This window comes from Amphiura filiformis, chromosome 7 (assembly GCF_039555335.1).
Source record: "Amphiura filiformis chromosome 7, Afil_fr2py, whole genome shotgun sequence".
NCBI lineage: Eukaryota > Metazoa > Echinodermata > Ophiuroidea > Amphilepidida > Amphiuridae > Amphiura > Amphiura filiformis.
The window spans coordinates 18,950,411-18,971,854 of NC_092634.1; the positions used below are offsets into that span (position 1 = coordinate 18,950,411).

The window sequence follows — 21,444 nt, forward strand, 5'->3', positions numbered from 1 at the left end:
TCGGTGTGCTGAGGCTTGTGGATCAATGTTAGACTAATTCCACCACTCGTCTACACTGCGCATGTATTTATCTGCTTCGTAGTGACGACTGATTATCTTACAGTTCATATCACATACAGATCGCGCTCTGAAGTTCTAAAAACAACAAATTTGGTCAAAAGGTCAATTAGGACACACATGCGCAGTCTTAGTGCAACCAGAAAATGGTTACAAAAGTCCAACACTTTTTTCTTGTAGTTTTCTCAGTCGTTCAATCCAAAAGGTTGACGAATGAGGGCAGCAGTGTAGATCAACGTCCAGGCGTTGTGCCTGTGCGTAGCTCACTTTAAATTAATTTTTTTTATTGAACCTCCATGCCTGATGGTTTTCTTCTTTTTTTTCTCTCTACCTGTTTCTGTAGGTGACATCTGGACAAACTATACCAATCCTGACAGCTCTAAATCCAGCAGTGGCTATATATCTAATGACCCAACCAACCCACATCTCACCTCATCCTCCTCCTCAATGGTGTCGGTAACCCTGAGGGCATTCTCGTCATTTTGTATCATTGTGTTAAGATGTCTCACAGTACTATCAGCCATCAGTTGTCTTGTCATTGATTTGCATCAGAATAGTATCGTGGATGTAAAGAAAATGATGATGATCTTTGTGACAGGTATGGCAAATGGTTTTTAAAACTAGCAAAATTTATTTTGGATAACCAGACATACATAATTTACATTTGAATGGTGTAACTGAAAGGGAGAGCGTGGCCTAATGGTTAGGGTACTTGCCTTTAGTGTATGAGGTCCCAGGTTCAATTCCCAATGGTGGTGATTTGCTAAAATGTTAACTTGGGGAAAAAATATGTCTGAAATTAATTGGCAACATCTGTAGATTAAATTCACACTTCCACTCTCCCCATGGTTCATTTAGAATTGGGTAAATGAATCATGAAAGTACTCTGTCCTTCTGACGGGACGTTAAGCTGTCGGTCCCGTGTACAGATGTACATGTAACTCGCAGTCAGTTTCAAAAAGGGTAGGATGTTAACCCCTGACTGTTCTCAACCTGTCCCGGTGTTCAAATGGACCTCAATTGAAAGAAGCTTCAATAGACCTTTTTCTGATGACGTCACCTAATCGATATTGGGGTCTGAGATGTAAACAATCAACACGCATGCGTTTCTCACGTGTCCACGATGTAAAAACACCAAATACTGCGTATTTTCTCCTGTTTTGTCATATTTCACTTTAGCTTCCATAAAATAATTGTTTAAACAGGAACTGTATACTAGTTACCTTTGCTCCAGTTTGTTTTGATGCCATAAAATACAAAAGATACGGAAAAACCGCGATGCTATTTAAAATTCCATCTTTGTTTTGTTTCACAATTTTGTTTACTGTTTACACCGTGAAGAACTAAACGCGTACTGCGAGCTGGCAATTCCGCAGGACGCCTAGAGTGGCGCTTAAAAGTTAATCGCGCCTTGGCCTTGGTATTTGCGTTTGGGTGCTGATGACTCGAATGCTGGACCCCAATATCGATTGATTGGTGACGTCTGAGAAAAAGGTCTATAGAGGCTTTCTTGGGTTATCCAGGGTTGTCAAAACCCTAACAAATCAAGTCAAACAAATCGAATCAAAACCTTAGAAAGTGTCACAAAATGTGGACCAGTGTAACAACTATTTTTCAATATGAGTTTGGGCAGCGCAAACTGACGAGGGTCCATGAATTTCAAAACTTAGGCCCAAGTGGCCCTTGGCTTGGAAGATTTTGACTTTAACAGTGTATTTCATGCAAATATTAATCATTCTTAAACACTCAAGAGTCTTCTTGTAATCTTATTAGTTATTGACCCGTGTCATATGACACAATATCACACATCTTGTCGCATGGATATTCTTACATGCTATTTGAACCAGTCAGAGGTGTCGACATATTAATTTTGAGTCAAATCAAATAAGGATAGGATTGCACCATCTTGGATGTTTCGTTACCTAGGTAACACAGCAAAATAGGTCAAGGTAAATAGGCCTCAATGGTACTTAAATGTGTTAGATCAACCAGTAAATGAAACACATGTCTGCATCTTGAATAAGTTCATCAGGACTGTTCATATCATGCTAAAGGGTAAATTCAAGTCCAATAATTTACTCATGTTTGAGATGTTTCATCTTCCGATCGGAAGACTTCATCTCAGCTAGCAAGGTATCATATATATATGTTGATAACATGTGCCTGCTTGTCTAAAATGATTAAATTTATATTTTAAGGAAGTTAAAAACTAGACAAAACTTTGCAATCACTTAGAATCTATATTACTCATAAAATTAAAGGATCAGACTATTTCTTATTTTGTTGTTCAAAATCAGATGAGTGTCATTTCATTCAATAATGTTCAGGCAACCAAACACTTGCACTATTAAATACTGAGCTCCCATGGTACTGAAAAACACTTTGATCAACCCCATGAGAACAGGCAAGGAAGAATGAAAATGAGATTGTCAGTTTCTGATCCTTGAATATTTTGAGTAGTGTATGTCTAACCACTTTTAGTCAGATACCATCTAATGTCATTGCTATCTGGGATCACTGGTAGTTGCCATTTGATGGGCTTGTTATTGCCTTCAACCAGAAGTCATGCAATTGAAAAAGGCTTTTATTTATGAGACAAATTGGGGAATCAATTGGTAACTATAACAGTAGTGATGTTATACTATCATGCTTGTCATATTGTAAAACTAGATAATAAAGATCAGAAAAATATTCACAAATGGAACAAAAATACTTGTAAAATGATAACCCTGTTTGTTTCTCAACAGATGTACCTTCAATATGCAGACATAGGCCTGAGATTGCACTCTGTGGACTTATCTGTGTAATGATGGCAGCAGGGATTGCCTGGAGGAAAAAGTAAGGGTTAAATAAATGTATTTCAGTAGTGCCCCCTATCTATCTGCCTAATCCAAGGTGTACTGGAAGGTGAAAAGATGAAAATAAAGTCTGATCGTGCATTATTTGGAACTTGAGAATGATGCGTCACCAATATGTGCAAACAATATTTTTGCTGTATCAAATAATGGCCAGAGGATTTATGACATTGGAATTGTTTAGAACAAGGTTTTAAGTATGTGAAGTTTTACCCTTGTATTGAGCAGTGAAATGAGAGTTTGACCACTCCCCCCCATTAACATTTTTGCATGCAGCAGATTCAAACTCGGCACCCTCAAATTAACCTAAAACTCCTCTCAGATATTTTATCTTGAGTATGGGCCCCTAAGAATATCACATATGGGACCCTTATTGTTCCGCAAGCTAATCTTGAATGCAGGTGTCATTTCAGAGTTATTGAACTTAATTTGTACATGCATCAGTGGTGTGACAGTTCCTCTTTTCAGCTGATTTCCTTTTTTTTTTTTGGCCAAAATTTACACAAGAAAAATGTTTTCTTTTATTTTTAGTCCATATTTGGCATACCCTGATTTTATGCTGGTTTAAGCTTTTTAGTGATTTTGCTTCTTTTTGGTCTGTGGCCTCTCACACCCCTGATGCATGTAGAGAAATTGCTACATGTGACATGTGATATGCATGGGCATGTTGTGTGGTACATGTTCTCATGGCATACCAACATCCCTAGTTTCAACTATTGTGACAAAAACCAACTGAATGAATTATGTTCATGTTTTGCAGATTAACTCACAAAGGTACTATCGGCATCATCCTGTGGCTCTTTATATTTGATTGGTCCCCACCTTGGCTGTCAAAACTTCATATACAGTCACCATGGTTACAGCATACAAACAATTGGTTGCCATGGAGATTATGTTGGCAGCTGGGTGTGTCTATATGCTGTGTTGTGTACTCAGGGATGCTACTTGTTTTCAACAGTAAAAATATTGCAAGGAAGACATTACAAATCAGGTATGTTAAACTTAACAGTATGAGCTACTGTATAATAGCGGGATATTAGTGTTATCATTTGTTTATTGTTTGTTTAAACAGTCACTCTGTGTGGAGACACATTTGGGTCCTGATGGAACCAGGTTCACACATTATTATGTTTTGATGGATCCAAGTGTATGAAAATATTGGATCCAAAACATAATAATGATAAAATTGGATGCTTTACGCCCAATATTTATTGGTCTCGCTATGAGTTTTAAAATATTGGACTCGACTAAGTCTCGTCCAATATTTTTAAACTCATAGCTCGACCAATAAATATGGGCTCGAGTGATCCAATTTTATATTTTTTATTAAAATGCCCAAGCCAGGCTAAATAGCCAGGCTTATAAGCATGCTGGCCTATATGGAAAGAGAAGTGAGAAACAGATTTGAAGACAAAGAACAAGTTTTACTGTCAGCGTTTGGGTCAAGAGATAGGGAAGTGCTTAATTGTTTGTGATTGGGCTATTCCAGTTGGAAATGCATTCACCCCGCCTCCGGAAGACATGACCTTAATCTTCCATACAGGGAGTGTTAATTTCAAATAGGGTTACCTGAAAGGGTGGCTCCATTTGAAATCTACACTCCCTGTGTTGGAGAGTAAGATCATGTCTTCCAAAAGTGGTGTATGGATTTCATCAGGAATGCCCAGTGGATTCTATTCGCTAATAAACCCTGATCACAATAATATAACCTACAAGTAAAAAGACAATTTTTGTTTCTTCTCTCCATGCAGTGAAAGTTTTACAGATTTCCAAAATACTAATGATGATAATGCCAGTGCTGTCAGCTCAGCATCTAGTGAATCATCACATCATCTCTATGGTAACGATGTATCTATGGTATCTGATCATGTGACCCAACAACAAGCAACCAATCATGATAGACCTGTGTTAGCAGATTGTCTCAACACCATGTCACTTGGTCAGCCTGCTGACAACAGGAAGAAAGGAACAGGTATGTATCCTATGGAAGACATGTCCTTAACCTAACACACATAGGGAGTGTGAATTTCAAATGGGGTTACCTGAATGGGGGACTCCATTTGAAATCTACATTCCCTGTGTGGAAGATTTAGGTCATGTCTTCCACAGAGGGTTTATGATGGATTTCAACATTTACTATTTTCAATCTGTTTTAGCTATTCTGCCCAATGTAAGCACTTTCCAGAATCTGTTTATCATATCAAGGTTTTTCATGATATCTCATGTCTCAATCAAAAGCGATAATCCAGCAGTCTTTAAACAATTGAATCAATCAAAATTGGTGGGAGTTTAAAAGGTTCTGCAAATAATTAAAAAATGGATGCGATGTGAAATTGCAAAGCATATGATGCTGCACTCAGCATACATGAAGAAGCACATTTTGAAGGGTGTCAAGAGGTCCAATTTTAAGCCATGTAAGTATGTGTGGTTAGTCTGTAATGGGTAAAACTTGCTTTTGACTCCCATACTCAAGAATAAACACACTCAACTTTGTTCCTTAGTATTGTTTTAAATTGTGCAAGCCTCATTTTTGGTGAGTCGATAATAGTTGAGGTATCACAGAACAAATATTTTATCCAAGGATATTTTGTAGTCTTTAAAACAGAAAATAACATTGCTTTTGTTTTGTTTTTTCATAATTAGATTTGTGGACAACTTCTACCTCCTTTTCACCGAGCCAGCCTCTTACTTCACATCATCGACGACGGCCAATAATACAACCAGCAAAATTACAGTTGACCCCTAGGTCAAAGTTCGCCATATGTCAAAAACAACAGGGTTTTATGTCATCAGGGAAAGATTATACTAAATACAGTAAATGGTAAGTACAGTGTTCCCCCAGGGTGCACGCACCAGGCCCTCTATATAGTTTATATGCTGTTATTTTTGTGAGTGGACATGCAGGTGCGAAAATACAGTGAAATAAATAACTTGCACAATTAAAAAAATCCCAAACTTGCAAAAAATTCTATATGCAAAAATAACAGCGTATATTCTTTTTCCCTGTGTTGTTACTATTTTTAATGATCTGACAAAGTGTATGTGCTAAGCATCATGCCAATTGCGTGTTCGCACATCGCAGAAGCTCCGACCTTAGCGACCAACTGCCTAGTAGCAACATTGCGCGCGTAGCGTGATTGGTTTATTTTTTTCTGACTCCTGCGTAGTATACAGAGTATACAGTGGCATATGCTCGAATGATGCTTATACATGTCGTGTCCAAGAATTAAATACAGTAACACTAATGCTCCTGATAGCCACAAACAGGAATGTGGATGCCTCCCTAGGGGCAGGCAACACATAGGCCATTTCAACCAAACCAAAATTCCAAAATCAGAATTTCTGGACTTCCAAACTTTACTTTTTGATCTCTTAAGGGATCAGTGGTTTTAAAACAAAGTAAAACTGACTTCATTTGTCATAAGGATCTAAGGAAACAACCAAAGAAATTGATGATGACCTATAGATTCATTTTATAGCTGACCCCTTGATTCCTGTCTGTAAAAAATACTGGAAGTGGATCAAAATAAGATCAATGTTTTTAAGAGCATAGGAGAAAAGTTTATAAATCGTCATCTTTTGGGTTGTTCCCTAAAAAGACAGTGTGGATGTATGACCGGTTATTACCAAGCTTTTCCCACTTTTCTCTTCTCTATACAGGCATGACAGTTGATGATTTTGATATTTATGATGTGAACATAACACCGAGCAACAGTGCTTCATATGTGCCGGAGACGATGATGTTAATGATGTACTACAACCGCTGAATAAGGCTGCTTCAGGATCACTTGTCAGCTTTGAAGATAACTTGGCAATGCTTTGTGCTTTTGATTCATTTGACATTTATGATATCAATTTGAGACAGACAAACATGGCTGTTCTCATTTTCATATCGATCTGCAATAGCTGCCCCATAGACATTTTGACAATTTCTGCATTCTATATTATACACATCTAAAAAATATGGCACCTGGCAGCTATTGCAGGTAGGGCCTTTTTGCCCTGAAGCCTTGATTTTCTCATTTTCATGTGCAACAGAGGCAGGGTTGGCAACAGGAAACCCATACATCCCCTATGGCAGATATGACCTTAATCTCCCACACAGGAGGTACAATTTTCAAATGGAGTCACCCATTCAGGTAACCCCATTTGAAATTCACACACCCTGTGTGGAATAATGTGTCAACTGTCTCCCATGGGGGTGTATGGATTTTAACTGGAATAGCCCAACTCTGCATTTTAACCACCGAATTGGGACTACTTTATTTATTTTACTGCAGAAGGGTACTGTAAAAGTGAAAATTTGTTTACAATTTGCATTTGCATGAAAGTGGGTGAAAAGTGCAAAAAGGAATGTGGAGCAAAATGACTACTTTTTATACAGTACCCAAAGAACGATGCTAATATTATGAAGCGAAAAAACAAACTGGAATGATTGGGACAACCAGGGGTAAACAACCAATCTTTTCTAAACAGACCAAGATAAAGGTACTATATATGACTCTATTCACAGGACTGACAGCTTATTGTTATCTCCAAAGGATGGAATACTTGTATGGGGTCATTTACCCAAATTTAAATGAAGCGTGTAGGAAGCAAAAGTGTAAATTTAATCTTCAGACATTGCCAATTATTTTTTCCCAAGGTAATACACCAGCAATTGCTACCACTGACATTGAACCTGGGACCTTGTGCATCAAAGGCGAATAGCCTAACCATGAGCCCAAGCTCTCCCATGAAGATCACCTACCTCGGTTTAGACAATCGTGCCATGAAGAACCTTATTTACACTGAAGAAAAACCTTAAAAAGTCTTTTCTTTATAATCTGTGGTTTTTGTGCCCAGCTGGATTTCAGTCAATTTATGGAAAAAAAATGTGTGAAATGTGTATGTATTTACATAAATGTTCAAATGGGATATTCCAGTTGAAATCCATACACCCAGATGTAGATTTCAAATGGGTTTACCGGATTCCATTTTAAATCTACACTCCCCGTGTGGGAGATTAAGATGATGCCTTCTATAGGGTTGTACATATTTCAACTGAAATAGGGATTTAATGGGCTATTCCAGTTGAAATTGATTTCAAATGGGAGTTGCCCACTCAGGTGATCCTATTTGACATTACATATGAAGAGCTTTGTTGCAAAAGGCCTTACATCCAATTTTGAGAAAAACAGCTTTTTTAATTGTGCAATTATTACTTATAAAGTGTTGATGAATAGAAACTAAAAGAATAGGTTTAGTACAATTTTCAAGCCATCCTATTTATTTTATTATTTCTTTTATATCGCGCCTTTGTGGATGTAGGCCTTTTGCAGCAAAATAAATCTACCTTTGCAATCAAATTTGAGCCCATTTTTGCACTACTTTATGTAACTTAAATCAAAAAGAAGAATTGAAAAGACTTTAATTATGATTTTTAATTAAATTCGGCAAAATGCCATTTTTCGAGTATTTCTGATGCTTCAACTTTTGTATATTAAATTGATTTTTTTTCAAACATAGTAACCCAAAATGTTTCTTTTGGTTTTAATAAAGAACATTCAAGGCTACTATTATACATCAAAAGATTTAAATCAAACTATTTTATATTCATTTTAAGTTCAGATTTCCGGAAATTCCCTAAGATTTCCCAAACGAGAAATATATGATATCTCCAGAAGGGAAGGTGGTATGAAGGTCAAACAACCACCAAAATTGTGTATTTTTAACCACACTTTAATGTCATGCCAATAACTCAATTTAAGCCAGAGGTGGGTGCAAGCAGTGGCATGCGCAGCACATTGAAAGTGGGGGCCAGGTTGTTCAGTTTCCCTGAATGGAGTCTGATTTAGGTGTGTAAGGTGCGGTTTTAGCGTTTTCCCCCGAATGATCAACAAAAGTGGGGGCACATGCCCCTGCCCCCCCCCCCCTTTGCACATGCTATTGGGTGTAAGGGCTTTTGCAAAAGAGCTCTTCATATGTATAACTGATTTTGAAATAGTGGCAAAAATTGGAAGATTTTGATGGGCATTAGAATTCTTAAGCTTGAATTCCTAGGTATACAATATTAAGACTTTTCTTTCATGGAAGTCATGACCACATTTTCAAATAAACTTTCACCTGAAAATATTGAGGAAGTTTGAAATGAACCCTCCATTATTATGTTTTAACAAAGTATTTACAGTATATATGTTGAATTATGTTAATGTCATATAAAATGTTATGTATACTATAAATATGTGTACTGCAACAGAAAGTTCAAAAATATAGTTTGTTACCAAATAAAAAATGTGTTTTTGTGTCTTTAGTGGTTGTAGTGAGCAGTTGTGTTTATATGTTCGTTTGCATGTGTGAACCCATCACCTATATTAACTGTTCGGGGCCAGAAGTGAACACTTGGATATTGTACTCATCTACACAGCCGTTTTCGCCAAACGTTTGTCAAACAATTGCAGAGCACAAACGTTTGTCAAACATTTTCGTAAACGCCCGTAAACGTTTGGCAAACATTTTGATCGCTAAATGTTTGTCAAACGTTTGGCGAAAGCGGCTATGTACACATGGTAACTATTGCAATTACCCACTTCTGGCTCTGAAGAACTCCGCTAAATAAACTGGACACAGACATTAGAATGTTCATTTATTTATTGAACTTTCTTAACGACTACAATAGCAGTCTGCTCATTCATGCTACCCTGTTTGTACCTTGTGCCATACCCCCCCCCCTCCTATGGAAGATAAAACCTTTCTCTTCCAGGGATTGTGCATTTGAAATGGAGTTACCTGAATGGGTGACTCCATTTGAAATCTACACCTCCTGTGTGGGAGTTTAAGGTGTTGTCTTCCACAGGGGGTGTGTGAATAGCCCATTAGATGAATCACATCCAGAGAGATTATTTGCCAGTGTCTAACACATTGATAAATCTGTCAATTGGAGACCAAAATAGTGTACTGTAAAAGTGGACATTTTTGCACTTCATTTGTTTTTGCACATTTTGCATTCTGAAGTTACTACCATGAAAATAACAGTGCTCGAATATATTCCTTTTGTGTATAGGTCAATGTAAGGAAACAGAATTGCAAATTTAAAAACAAGGGGACAGTTCAAAATTGGCAAAGCGTAAAAATAAATTGTAAATTTACACTTTTACAGTACCTTCAGCATTTATTAAAAGAGACCCAAAATTGAATATTTTGTCGCTGGCAGGAGTCATATTTTTCCAGTTTAACCATTTAATTAAAAAACTGCAGTGTACTTCTTAATATTAATACATTGATCTTATAATATACAAGGAAATGAGTCAAGGAAGACAATAATCACATTAATTTATACTTGCGGTCCTTGAGTTAAGGCCAAAAATGATGCATACCATTCCTCTTGTGTGGATTTGCCTAAATTTTGAGAACAAACACTGCTAACTCCAACCCACTTTAAGCTTGAGCGTTATAAAGGCTTACCCTTAGGATCATGCTATTATATACATAATATAAATTGTCATCTTTTGGATTGTTCCGTAAAAAGACAGTGTGGATGTATGACCGCTTTTTCAACAAATCCAGGCTACCGATCAATCGTCTTTAGCGTGATATGCATGATCGCCCAGTATGGATGATATAGGTAACACACCACATAAAGGGGGGGGGGGCGTTTCAAAATAATTAACCCTAGCCAATTCCATTCGAAACGCATACGCCCTCTGTGGGCGACTTTTAATTCATGAATTGTAGTGATATGATCCAACCAGGCTAATGGTGGCAATTGTGAAATTGAAAAACAGGCAAAAATAGGGAGCAAACAACATTATTGAAAAACACAGGAGAAAGAAAATACTACATGGTTTGTATCAGGGAAATTGGGCAACTATTTTTCCCTCAGTATAAATGGCTACGGGCCCATCATCCAAAACCCGGCCTTGTGTCCAGCACCTCGGGAAATTAAGTTTGTCCCATTTCTCCTCTAACCATGTAGAATTTGAATACTACCAATTGCGGCAGCGATTCTTTGCCTATCATTCATACTATCCTGTTTAGTTCTCCCTGGTATATATTTGTTGTATATATCCCAAAAAGAGGTTACATGTAGGATGTGAACTGCATTTTGCGATGGTATAACAAAGTTATGTAATTTTTTCATCCTTCCTGTAACTGTCTGCTAAGTTTTAACTCCGTATCTTTAAAACAACTTGTAAGTGCAAGATGACAGATGTCAAGAGTGACCAACCATCAAAATATTGCACAACAAAAATTGAGCATACGCACACCTTTGTTTTCAAATTGTTTCCTTCATTACTTTAATTTTTCGTCTTTTTTTATGATGGTTGAACTTATTGCACAAAAGAAACTCAATGGCAAATTTTAAATTAAAATATTTTAATACCAAATTTTAAACTATCAAAATATTAAATTTTATTCTCTGTTCAACAGAATAAAATGCTGCGTCTCCTTTGCTATGGCTGGGCCTACTCAAATGCACAGTGGTAATGAACCTTGTGTTGCATTATGTCACATAAACAGCTTGCTCATGAATGTGTGAAATGCCGGCTAAGTACACAAGTTGTGAACTTGACATTCACAGGGATATACATAGATTATGTCATGAAAAGAAAATTTATATTTGTTAACATTTACTTAAGATTATTTTCAAAAATCTAGATGAACCTTTTTTGGGACACCTAGACGAACTAGAAGAATTAGAAGAATTAAATCCAAAATTATTACAAGATCTGATCAACCTAGCACTGGTTGCAACAGCTCCTCCCTAGTACTAACCAACTGCATGCTCAAATAATCCCTTTACTTCAGTACCACAGCAGCTGAAGGGAGTATCCCATCATACATTGCAGTGGATTTGTTTGCTCCATAGCAAATACTTACAAAAAATAAGAGCCACTTAAATATTGAGAGCTATGCATAGATTCACAATATTTAGGCGTCATATTTTTTCAAACATAAGTCGTAACCACCCTTGATATAAATAAGTAATAAGTTGAAGAGAGATTTTGTGTACTTTTTCTATGGCACATGTAGTTCTATTATGGGATAGTCCTTTCAGCTGCTATGCTTCAGTACAGTGCAGACATTATTTCCTTCCAATTGCAGCAGCAATTCGTTGCCTACTATCATTCATACTACCCTGTTTAGTCCTCCCTGCCGGCACCTGTTGTTGCTTGCCTTGTACATTAGATGAATCAAAACCCAAATTTATACTACTAGACCCTGCAAACTTTTGACCCGTTGGTGACTGCGGCTGCTTGATATTAATACTATTAGACCCTGCAAACTTTTGACCCGCTGGTGACTGCGGCTGCTTGATACCATTCGGTGACCCTACCAAACCAGATTTATTGCCTCCTTCCCGGGATGATGTACGTTTTGCAGAAGATGGACGAGTACCAGCTGGAGAGAGGGCGCCATGCCTTTGGTATGATAATAACTGTTCTTTGGCTTCGCTTAAAGCTTCGGTGAGCTCAAATCTTTCTTCACATTCATTGCGAACTGTTTCTTGTAAGAACATTATCTGCAATGCAAAAGGTATAACCAGCACATGTTAAAACTTTGACTGTTCAAAATCTCAAGAACCAATACTAGGCTTGTTTGTACTCATTTTAATTCAGTTTTCATGCTTATTTCTACTATGTTCATGAAACTGTAAATTTTAATATTTGAAATATGATACTGCACTTCTGTAAAAGCAAACCTGATGGATTAACAAATTAATCTGAAATCTGAAGTTACATATTTCAAATACATTATGGTATGAAACCTAATTTAACACATCCAATGCGTGGCATCAATAAAAACCAGCACCAACTGCTATCTTATTGAATCTATTGAATCATTAACTTCTCAATCATACCTATTCATTTCATTATTTTTGTTTTTGATGGTATGGAATGTGAATAAAGTTTTTAATATAATCTAAATCCAAGTATGGAATCATACTGCAGCTAAAACATTTCTCAGCATATTCATATCAATTTCCTGCTCAAAATCCTCACCTCTTCCTTTGATTGCTGAAGTTTTTCTTCCATCTGAGCCGTTTCTCCTCGTGCACTTTTCAGATCATGTTCTGCTTCTCTCAGTTCTGCTTTCAGATTGGCTACTGTCTGACTGTCTTCAAGACCTGCTTTACCTGAATAAAGTAGATATATGGATGTATCCTTGATGTAAGATATTCATGAGTTAGACTAGTGTAAAGACTACATTGAAGAATTAAGCAGCTTACAGAATAAAGCTGTACGATCCTTAAATAATTTCTGTTCCAGGCTAATTCTGTGTAGTTTTAATTAAATGAAGGTCAAACCAAAACATGTGTGTCAGTTTTAAGGGAATGGTCTTTATACAAATCAAATTATTCAAATGTCACTTAGGGAATGGCCTTTAAAATAAAATGAGCACTTTTCAGGTCTTATTTCTGCCCATCTCAGTTCTGCTTTATGATAGACTTTGTATGTCTTTCAGCGATTCTGTCTCCCCTGCTGAGCCTGCTGTATCTGCTGCCCTAGTTGGTCCCCAGGGTAAATATTAACCAGTCCCTAAATCTCCCCTTACCTAATCTATCTTCCAGGTTATTTATGATAGACTCAAGTTGAGACTGCTAACTTCTTTCTTCAATTATGTCTCTCCTGCTGATGATCTGCTCTGTGCATCTGTCGCTCTAATTGATTCCCCCAGAGTAAATATTAACCAGTCCCTAAATCTTCCCTTACCTAATCTGTCTTCCAAGTTATTTATGATAAACTTGAGACTGAACTTCTTTCATCAATTTTGTCTCCCCTGCTGAGGCTCTGCTCTCTGCATCATGTATCTGCTGCTCTAGAGTAAATATTAACCAGTCCCTAAATATCTCCTTACCTAATCTGTCTTCCAGGTTATTTATAATAGACTTGAGACTGTGTACTTCTTTCTTCAAGTTTATTTCCCCTGCTGAGGCTCTGCTCTGTGCATCATGTATCTGATGTTCTAGCTGACTCTTTTCTGCCCTGTGATGGCTGCTGATGCTTTTCAATTCGGCTTTTAACTGAGAAAAACAAATACAAAACACTAATATTATTCTTTAGGCCAGGATTTGAATCTAGAATCTGTGAGATTCACAATATAACAGATATATTGTATACTTGTCTACACATACAGATATATGTAGGCAATTGTTACTTGGTTTCAGCAAAAACAGGTCAAATAATTTTGCAATCACTTACTTTATAGCTACTCCATTTAAAATCCATGCACCTCTATGGAAGACATAACCTTAATCCTCTGCACAAGGGGTATAGACTTGAAATGGAGTCACCCACTCAGATAATCCCATTTGGAATTCACACTCCCTGTGTGGACGATTAAGGTCACGATTTCCATAGAGGGTGTATGAATTTCAACTGTTATAGCACTCACCTTGTTTGTAGCTTCTTGGTGTTCAATCTTGTATCTGTCAACAAGTTCTTGATGCTTCTGTTTTTCTATTTCTAGCTCCTGTGAAAGATGAAAATTTGTGCAAAAACATTGTATATAAAAGTATAGTTGCTAATTTGTACATGTCAATTTGTACCAATAAATACCATGGAGTGTTGTAGTCGTCCATCACATCAAGAGTCCGAGGTGACCGAGATCTTGACTATAGAGTCCGAGTCTGAGTCCTCGACTATCGAATCCCGAGTCCACATGGGGGTGTATTAGGGGTGTTTCTGTCTGTGTGTTATTTGAAGTGTGTGTAGATGGTCAGTGTTTGGATATTGGTATAAAGATTGATGAGTGGTATGAGCGTGTTTTATGTGTGCATATCACGGTTGTTTTATGTGATCATTTATTAATATTTCTAACAAAAATTATCATAATGTTCAATTCTAGACCTGAATAATACCAACAGCTAGTCTATCACACTAATAAACTGCATTGTACACATATATTTTGTAGCAATTGTTAACATAGATTTTCGTTTCTATATCAAATTATTCATCTTTTCTGCTTTTTTAGTTTTTGTGGTAATTTTAATTCAATAAACTGCATTTCTGTGTAAATTGAGAGCGCTATTTACATATATTTTAAATTTAATTATCCAAATAATATGAGTTCTACCTCACATTTCATGATAAGTGTTTTTTTTAAATTGTCATTTGTTAGTCTGTTTGATGATGTTCTAATATCATTTAACAAGAGTCTACCCCTTATAAAGATGCATAAAGATAATTTTAGATAAATAGCGCCATCATTGTTCAAGTTTTCTTAAAAATGACTCAGTTTTACATGCCATCAAACAACTGTGGCATTTATTGGGTGTTCATTTACAGACATTATTTTCAAATCATTCAAATTGTTTTATCAATTGTACATGTATACACATCTGATAATAATTTTAAAATTATATTGTTTTAATTTGTGCTATTAATATATAATAGCTTTTATTATTTAACGGATGATGATCCAATCAACAACCTCATCGCCACTTTTTCCTCAACAAATTTGAGATCAGTGGTAAGCCCATATTTTTCTCATTGATCCTGTCAAATATTAGACTGAAAAATATTTTGTTTGTAATTTGGAAGGCAATATATGCCAAGAGTAGGTTAAGATCTCACACCACCAAATCAGAGTCCCATAGAGATATGTGCTAAATTTGCCTTAAGAAAACGTCATTTTTTCTTCACAGGAGCGACTCAGTTTTTAGCGACAGCTATGATGGTTGAAATCAGCCCTTGCCTGATCCCTCTGGCTGGGAAAAAATATAGGTTGACCGTCATTATTTTTTACGACTGGCCCTCGAAGTCTACGATGTCTGGGAATTGCCTATTTTACAGGCAAAACCATGCCAGTGTTTCTGTAAAGAAAAAGGCTGCTTTAAATCATTAAAAGTTATTTGATCTCGTCCATCTGTGGTACACTTACAGGAAATAATATTACTAATCATGACCAATCCAAATTTGGCTAAAATTATGCAAAATTCTGCACATTTTAATGCTTAAATTGAGAATACATGGGTTTTTCTAAGAAGTGAAATTAAGGGCGCACAACGATATAATTCTATTTGGTGGTGTGAAATCTGAATGATCCAACATGTTTCTGATTGTCCTTAATTTCAGACTATTTTAATCTAATTAACTTATTTTTAGCATAATTTGAGCAAGAAGCTGGTTAAAAAAAATTTCAAGCAGAATCATTGTGTCTCTGACATGTGCTATCTACTGAAGATAGCATTGTGATTACCAAGTTAAAAGTTCACCAAGACTTAGGCTTTCAGCAATTTACAGTCAAGAGGGCCAAGAAGCCAGGCAGACACACAGAAACAAAGAAGAACATGTCCACAATGCCTGAATTATAAGTGTTGAATTATATGGCCTATTAGTGAAATCTTAAGTCTACCCCCCCTAAGCTTACCTGATCCATGGGCACATTTTATGAGCTCCAACCAGTGCCCTTGCCCACGTGCCACCATATACTGATGTCTTCTCCATCTGGTACTGAGTCACTGCATACCATCATGATTGTAAACATTACATGGGTTACCAGTAGTGGAATCATAAGCTTAGCCTACCCCCCCGACACACACAAACCGTAAGCTTACCTGATCCAGGCGCCTATTTCATGAGTTTAGACCAGTACCCTAGCACCATACTGATGTCTTCTCTATCTGCCACTGAGTCATTGCATGCCATTGATGATGTAAGCTTACAAAATATTATGATTGTAAACATTGCATAGGCCTAAGTCACTCTACGAAATGGAATCTTTCACTCAAACACACAATTCGGGTCATAACTTACTTTAGCACTGGTATTGTAGCAAATGTTGCAGTTCTCTTCAATTTTAGCCTTTAATTACATAAATTCAGTCAATGCACTTCTTCGGTGGATGCAAACGCAAATTTGGAACAGGGCTAACTTGCTCAATCAAAAGTTGAGACTCACACACACAGGTCCATTCAGATCTCACACCACCAAATCAGAGTCCCATAGAGATATGTGCTAAATTTGCCTTAAGAAAACATCATTTTTTCTTCACAGGAGCGACTCAGTTTTAGCGACAGCTATGATGGTTGAAATCAGCCCTTGCCTGATCCCTCTGGCTGGGAAAAATATAGGTTGACCGTCATTATTTTTTACGACTGGCCCTCGAAGTCTACGATGTCTGGGAATTGCCTATTTTACAGGCAAAACCATGCCAGTGTTTCTGTAAAGAAAAGGCTGCTTTAAATCATTAAAAGTTATTTGATCTCGCCCATCTGTGGTACACTTACAGGAAATAATATTACTAATCATGACCAATCCAAATTTGGCTAAAATTATGCAAAATTCTGCACATTTTAATGCTTAAATTGAGAATACATGGGTTTTTCTAAGAAGTGAAATTAAGGGCGCACAACGATATAATTCTATTTGGTGGTGTGAAATCTTCAGCACTTATTATTCACACAGAGTTCTATGGGCTGTCAAATACTGTATAAGTGATGATTTTTCGTGTGCAGTTATTTTCATGATTTGGAGTAAGAGACACATTTTTGCGAATGTTGTTTTCGCAATTGCCCACTCCTTTCTATACTTGTAATACATTATTGCATACATTCGCGAGGTGTTATTTTCGCGGTTGGAGCTCTAATCGCGAAATTCGCGAAAAATAAAACACTCGTAAAAATTACCACTTATACAGTACATATTTTGCCTCTCATATCATAAGGGATTGAAATACTGTACAAGTGATAATTTAATGTACAGTTATTTTCACGATTTGAAGTGAGAGACACATCTTCGCGAATGTTGTTTTTCGCATTTGCCCTGATTTGGTAAAACGATCTAACTTGAAATTTGGAAATTTTGAGATAAATTCATATCACGGGTAATGTGAGGGTGCTCTTTCCATTGGTGACATCCTAAAATCACCACCATGCCACCAAATAATGAGATTTTTATATTTTCTAAGACATTAGATCTGTTTAATAATTCAATTTATTCATAAAGAAAAACGTCAAGTGTTCAAACTTTAAAGCTCTTTTTTCTCGAAACAGTGATTTTAATTTCAAGTTAGATCATTTTACCAAATCACGGCCGCAGTCCTTCCCTGTACTTGTAATACATTATTGCATATATATTCGCGAGATGTTATTTTTGCGGTTGGAGCTCTAATTGCGGATTTGCGAAAATAAAACCCTCACGAAAATTACCACTTATATATAGTAATGGCAACCATAGGAATATAGAGTGGGGTTAAGTCATGGAATCTACATGGAATCAGCATGTGATGATATCCTTTAAATCAATCTTTATAAAGTTTTATTCAGATTTCCTTTGACAGCTTAACCATCGCGTATATGTGCGTGACGTCAAGCGTGTGCATTGGACCTTGTGCAAATAATACTCGCTGGACGGCTAGCAGTACGCTTAATTTGTAAAAGGAAATCTGAATAAAACTTTAATGATTTTTCCCAGGGCCCCTACAATTAATGTATGCATTGCACTTTACCTGTTAAAAATAAAATATTGTAAATTGGGCTATTCCATTTAAAATCCACACAGCCCCTGTGGAAGATTTTGGAAATGTCTGCCATAGGGGGAGTATGGATATCATATGCAATGAGCACATTAGGCTGCTCCATTTGAATTTCATACACCCTCTGATAAAGATTCAACCTGAATTTTCCACTGAGGGAGGGTGAGTTATAAATGGAGCTGCTAATATAGTCATTCCATTTGAAATTCATACTATATTCATTCCATTTGAAATTCATACTCCCGGCGGACTCCCCTGTGGCAGATATTTCCAAAATCTTCCACAGGGGTAGTGTGGGTTTTAAATGGAATAGCCCATTATACCTGTCATGCAGGAAGTTCAGGTATAATTATTGCCTCAGGCTTGCTGAATCAAAAGGCATAAAACCAGAATTTCAAAAATTTCAAAAAAAGTTGAATTCCAATTCCCAATGAAATCACTGTTTTGTCCTTAGGTATATTTGCTTTATCAGCTTCAGAATTATTGTTTGTGGGTATTGGACCTTACACATTTTATCTGAAGCTGGATATATATCAATGAATTGGACATTATATATGATAACTGAAGTATGAAGACACTTGTTCTGTAAGTGTGTAACAAGTTTTTGTTCAAATTGTATCAGCCTGATATATTTCACATTTGATGCTGGGAATAAAGGCATAAGAAGAAAGTAAGACTTTAGCTTCTATACAAATGTCAGTGCAGTGTTCAGTGTTGAAAAGTTATTCACCAGTAAGCTTGTTTGCCACACAAAGGGTGAAATGAATGCCCTGATGATGACTGCATCACTGATATACCAATGACTTATTCTGTTGCTGCCGTCGTAGTGACTAGTATATTGAGAATTTTGCTAAGGACTAAGGCATTCTGAAATACAGGTTAAACATGTGTGTGTGTGGACCAAGATTTTATTCAAATGATTGCTGGAGAATTGAGAAGTCACCTCATCAGTGACAGATAAAAAAACTCCTCTGCATGCTGGCCATAGGCTTCTACATAAAAAGTCCAAGTCTGAAATATTTTCTCAAATATCATCAGGAGCTATCTGAAGAATCAATGAACCAATAATGGGCTTGTTTGTACTGATTCAGTGCCTTAATTGTGATCATAAATGGACCTTTTGGGCTTGGCATCCATAAATGGACCAATATGGATACAATTGCCAGCATATAGAATAATGTGAGATTAATGGAGATGAAAAGTTGAACCTTTCATGTGCAATCATATGTCATATCGTCATTATCGGTAATCAGCAGACCTTGACAACTATTATTGCCTGCAGGATACAGATGTATAAGTTGTGTTCACATTTCGAGTTACACCTGGTGTAAACTTACGCTAACATTGATAAAAATTCCACATATATTTTCCCTACTCTTACCATATGTCCACACCTAGCCTACTGCTAGCACTAAGCTGACCAGTTCCACCAAGCATTTACTTCTGGTCGGCGTAAACATCGGCTACCACTTTCGGTGTTGTTCAACGATGGGATATGTAATTTCTTAGTTCTGACCAAAACAAAGGTCAAACTTACACCAGGTGTCAGGCGTAGCAGTGTTTACATCACGACTTAAGCCTGGTGGAAATTACACCCAGCTCGCTACTCATCATCGGACGTACACATAGCAGACCTTATGCTGATCATCGTTCACACTGCCACTACTCCTGGCAGCGCCTACTGCTACTTCTAGCAACTTGCGCCGACCAAGTTGCGCCAGGCATACGTCTGACAATGTGAACACAACTATAGAATAGTGATAGGTGCACTGAGATATTGGGACTTTTCATGAGTGTATTCCTTTTTTTAAAGAGAATAAGTGACTTTGAAGCTACCGACATAAAACAGACATACTGCATGAACAAACTGTTGTGTGAAATTAATATTGAAATACTAACAGGTATCATCTGTATATAACATCAAGTGTGTTATTAACTATACCTAGCTGTATTACCTGTGGTACTTCTTACTGGTAGTGATATAAACAGAGTGATCCAGTGAGTCAACATTGGAACTATATACTCATGATTATTGAAGACAGAGACATATACGAAAGGTGTCAGGTATCGGCTTTTATGTGACTGAACTGTATTGCTACGTAAAACCAGTAATTCTGTATGTGAAATGGTGCATGAATCAGGTATCACATCTATGGCAGCAACTATGTAAACTTGAACTATCACATCAGATAATAGCAAAAGAACATACTATAATTGGAGTAGAAAAGCTGGTATTGACTAATATTACATTGAATTTTACTAATAAGAAGCAGAATTTTGCAACCGTCCATCCTGATGTCAATAAGTTTGTTACTTATACTCTAGTAAATTTGAAGATTGTTATATTGCACCTTGGATATGGTGGAACTGTTTTTGCTCAATCCAGATTAAAGTTTTGATAATTAACTGGATCAAAAAAAGCTGCCATGGACAAACAATTAAATCAATAACTTTGTTCGCTACTTTAATTTGAAGATTGTTATATTGCACACAATCACATATTGGATATTGTGGAACTGCTTTTGCCTAATCCAGTTTAATGTCTGGAGAAAAAAATTCAAAACATATGTAAACACTGTAACTGGTGAAAGATATCCCTGTTTCATGGAGTGTAGTATCTAATCAGGCAGGTTTGACTACTAACATCAAACTTGCAGTTATTAAGATTTATATTTTTTGCAGACATTTATCGAACAAGTGCATCAACACACCTTATAGACAGAATAATCAGTGCTTACTGGAGGTGGAGAATTAATAGAATCTCAAATTGTCTGACAAACGCTTGCATTGCAGCAAACATCCCTCAATACCTGAACACACATAATTTAGAAGAAAGCGCTACATGTATCAAAGAGGAAAAACTTTATCTTTCCCTGAAATTTGTTGAGTTTTCAAGATGGCACGCAGGCTGTATTATGCCATTCTCTTGTCTACACTTGTGATGTTCTCCATAGATGTTGCATTATCAAAAGTCCCCGAAACTCGCGATATCATAAGATGTCAAAATCAACACTTCAATCTCCCGCGAAACAATACGCTGTCAATTCAGACAAATCAAAATGAGACCTGCGAC

General features: G+C 36.7%; 2 protein-coding genes across 2 annotated transcripts in view; one reads left to right on the forward strand and one right to left on the reverse strand.

The window, feature by feature from the left end:
- The window catches only part of LOC140156839 (uncharacterized), a 66,965-nt gene extending 58,848 nt beyond the window's left edge, over positions 1-8,117 (forward strand). The window contains exons 10-15 of the mRNA XM_072179835.1: positions 401-655; positions 2,805-2,895; positions 3,673-3,903; positions 4,664-4,884; positions 5,556-5,733; positions 6,573-8,117. Coding sequence (XP_072035936.1) covers positions 401-655; positions 2,805-2,895; positions 3,673-3,903; positions 4,664-4,884; positions 5,556-5,733; positions 6,573-6,585 — 989 coding nt within the window. The 3' untranslated portion in view covers positions 6,586-8,117. The remainder of the gene's footprint in view (positions 1-400; positions 656-2,804; positions 2,896-3,672; positions 3,904-4,663; positions 4,885-5,555; positions 5,734-6,572) is intronic.
- A 1,413-nt stretch (positions 8,118-9,530) lies between these two features.
- Positions 9,531-21,444, reverse strand: part of LOC140156840 (uncharacterized) — a 43,727-nt gene continuing 31,813 nt past the window's right edge. Inside the window, exons 12-15 of the mRNA XM_072179836.1 lie at positions 14,289-14,366; positions 13,752-13,917; positions 12,896-13,029; positions 9,531-12,414 (exon numbers count right to left, since the gene is read on the reverse strand). Of these exons, the coding sequence (XP_072035937.1) occupies positions 11,977-12,414; positions 12,896-13,029; positions 13,752-13,917; positions 14,289-14,366 (816 nt within the window). The 3' untranslated portion in view covers positions 9,531-11,976. The remainder of the gene's footprint in view (positions 12,415-12,895; positions 13,030-13,751; positions 13,918-14,288; positions 14,367-21,444) is intronic.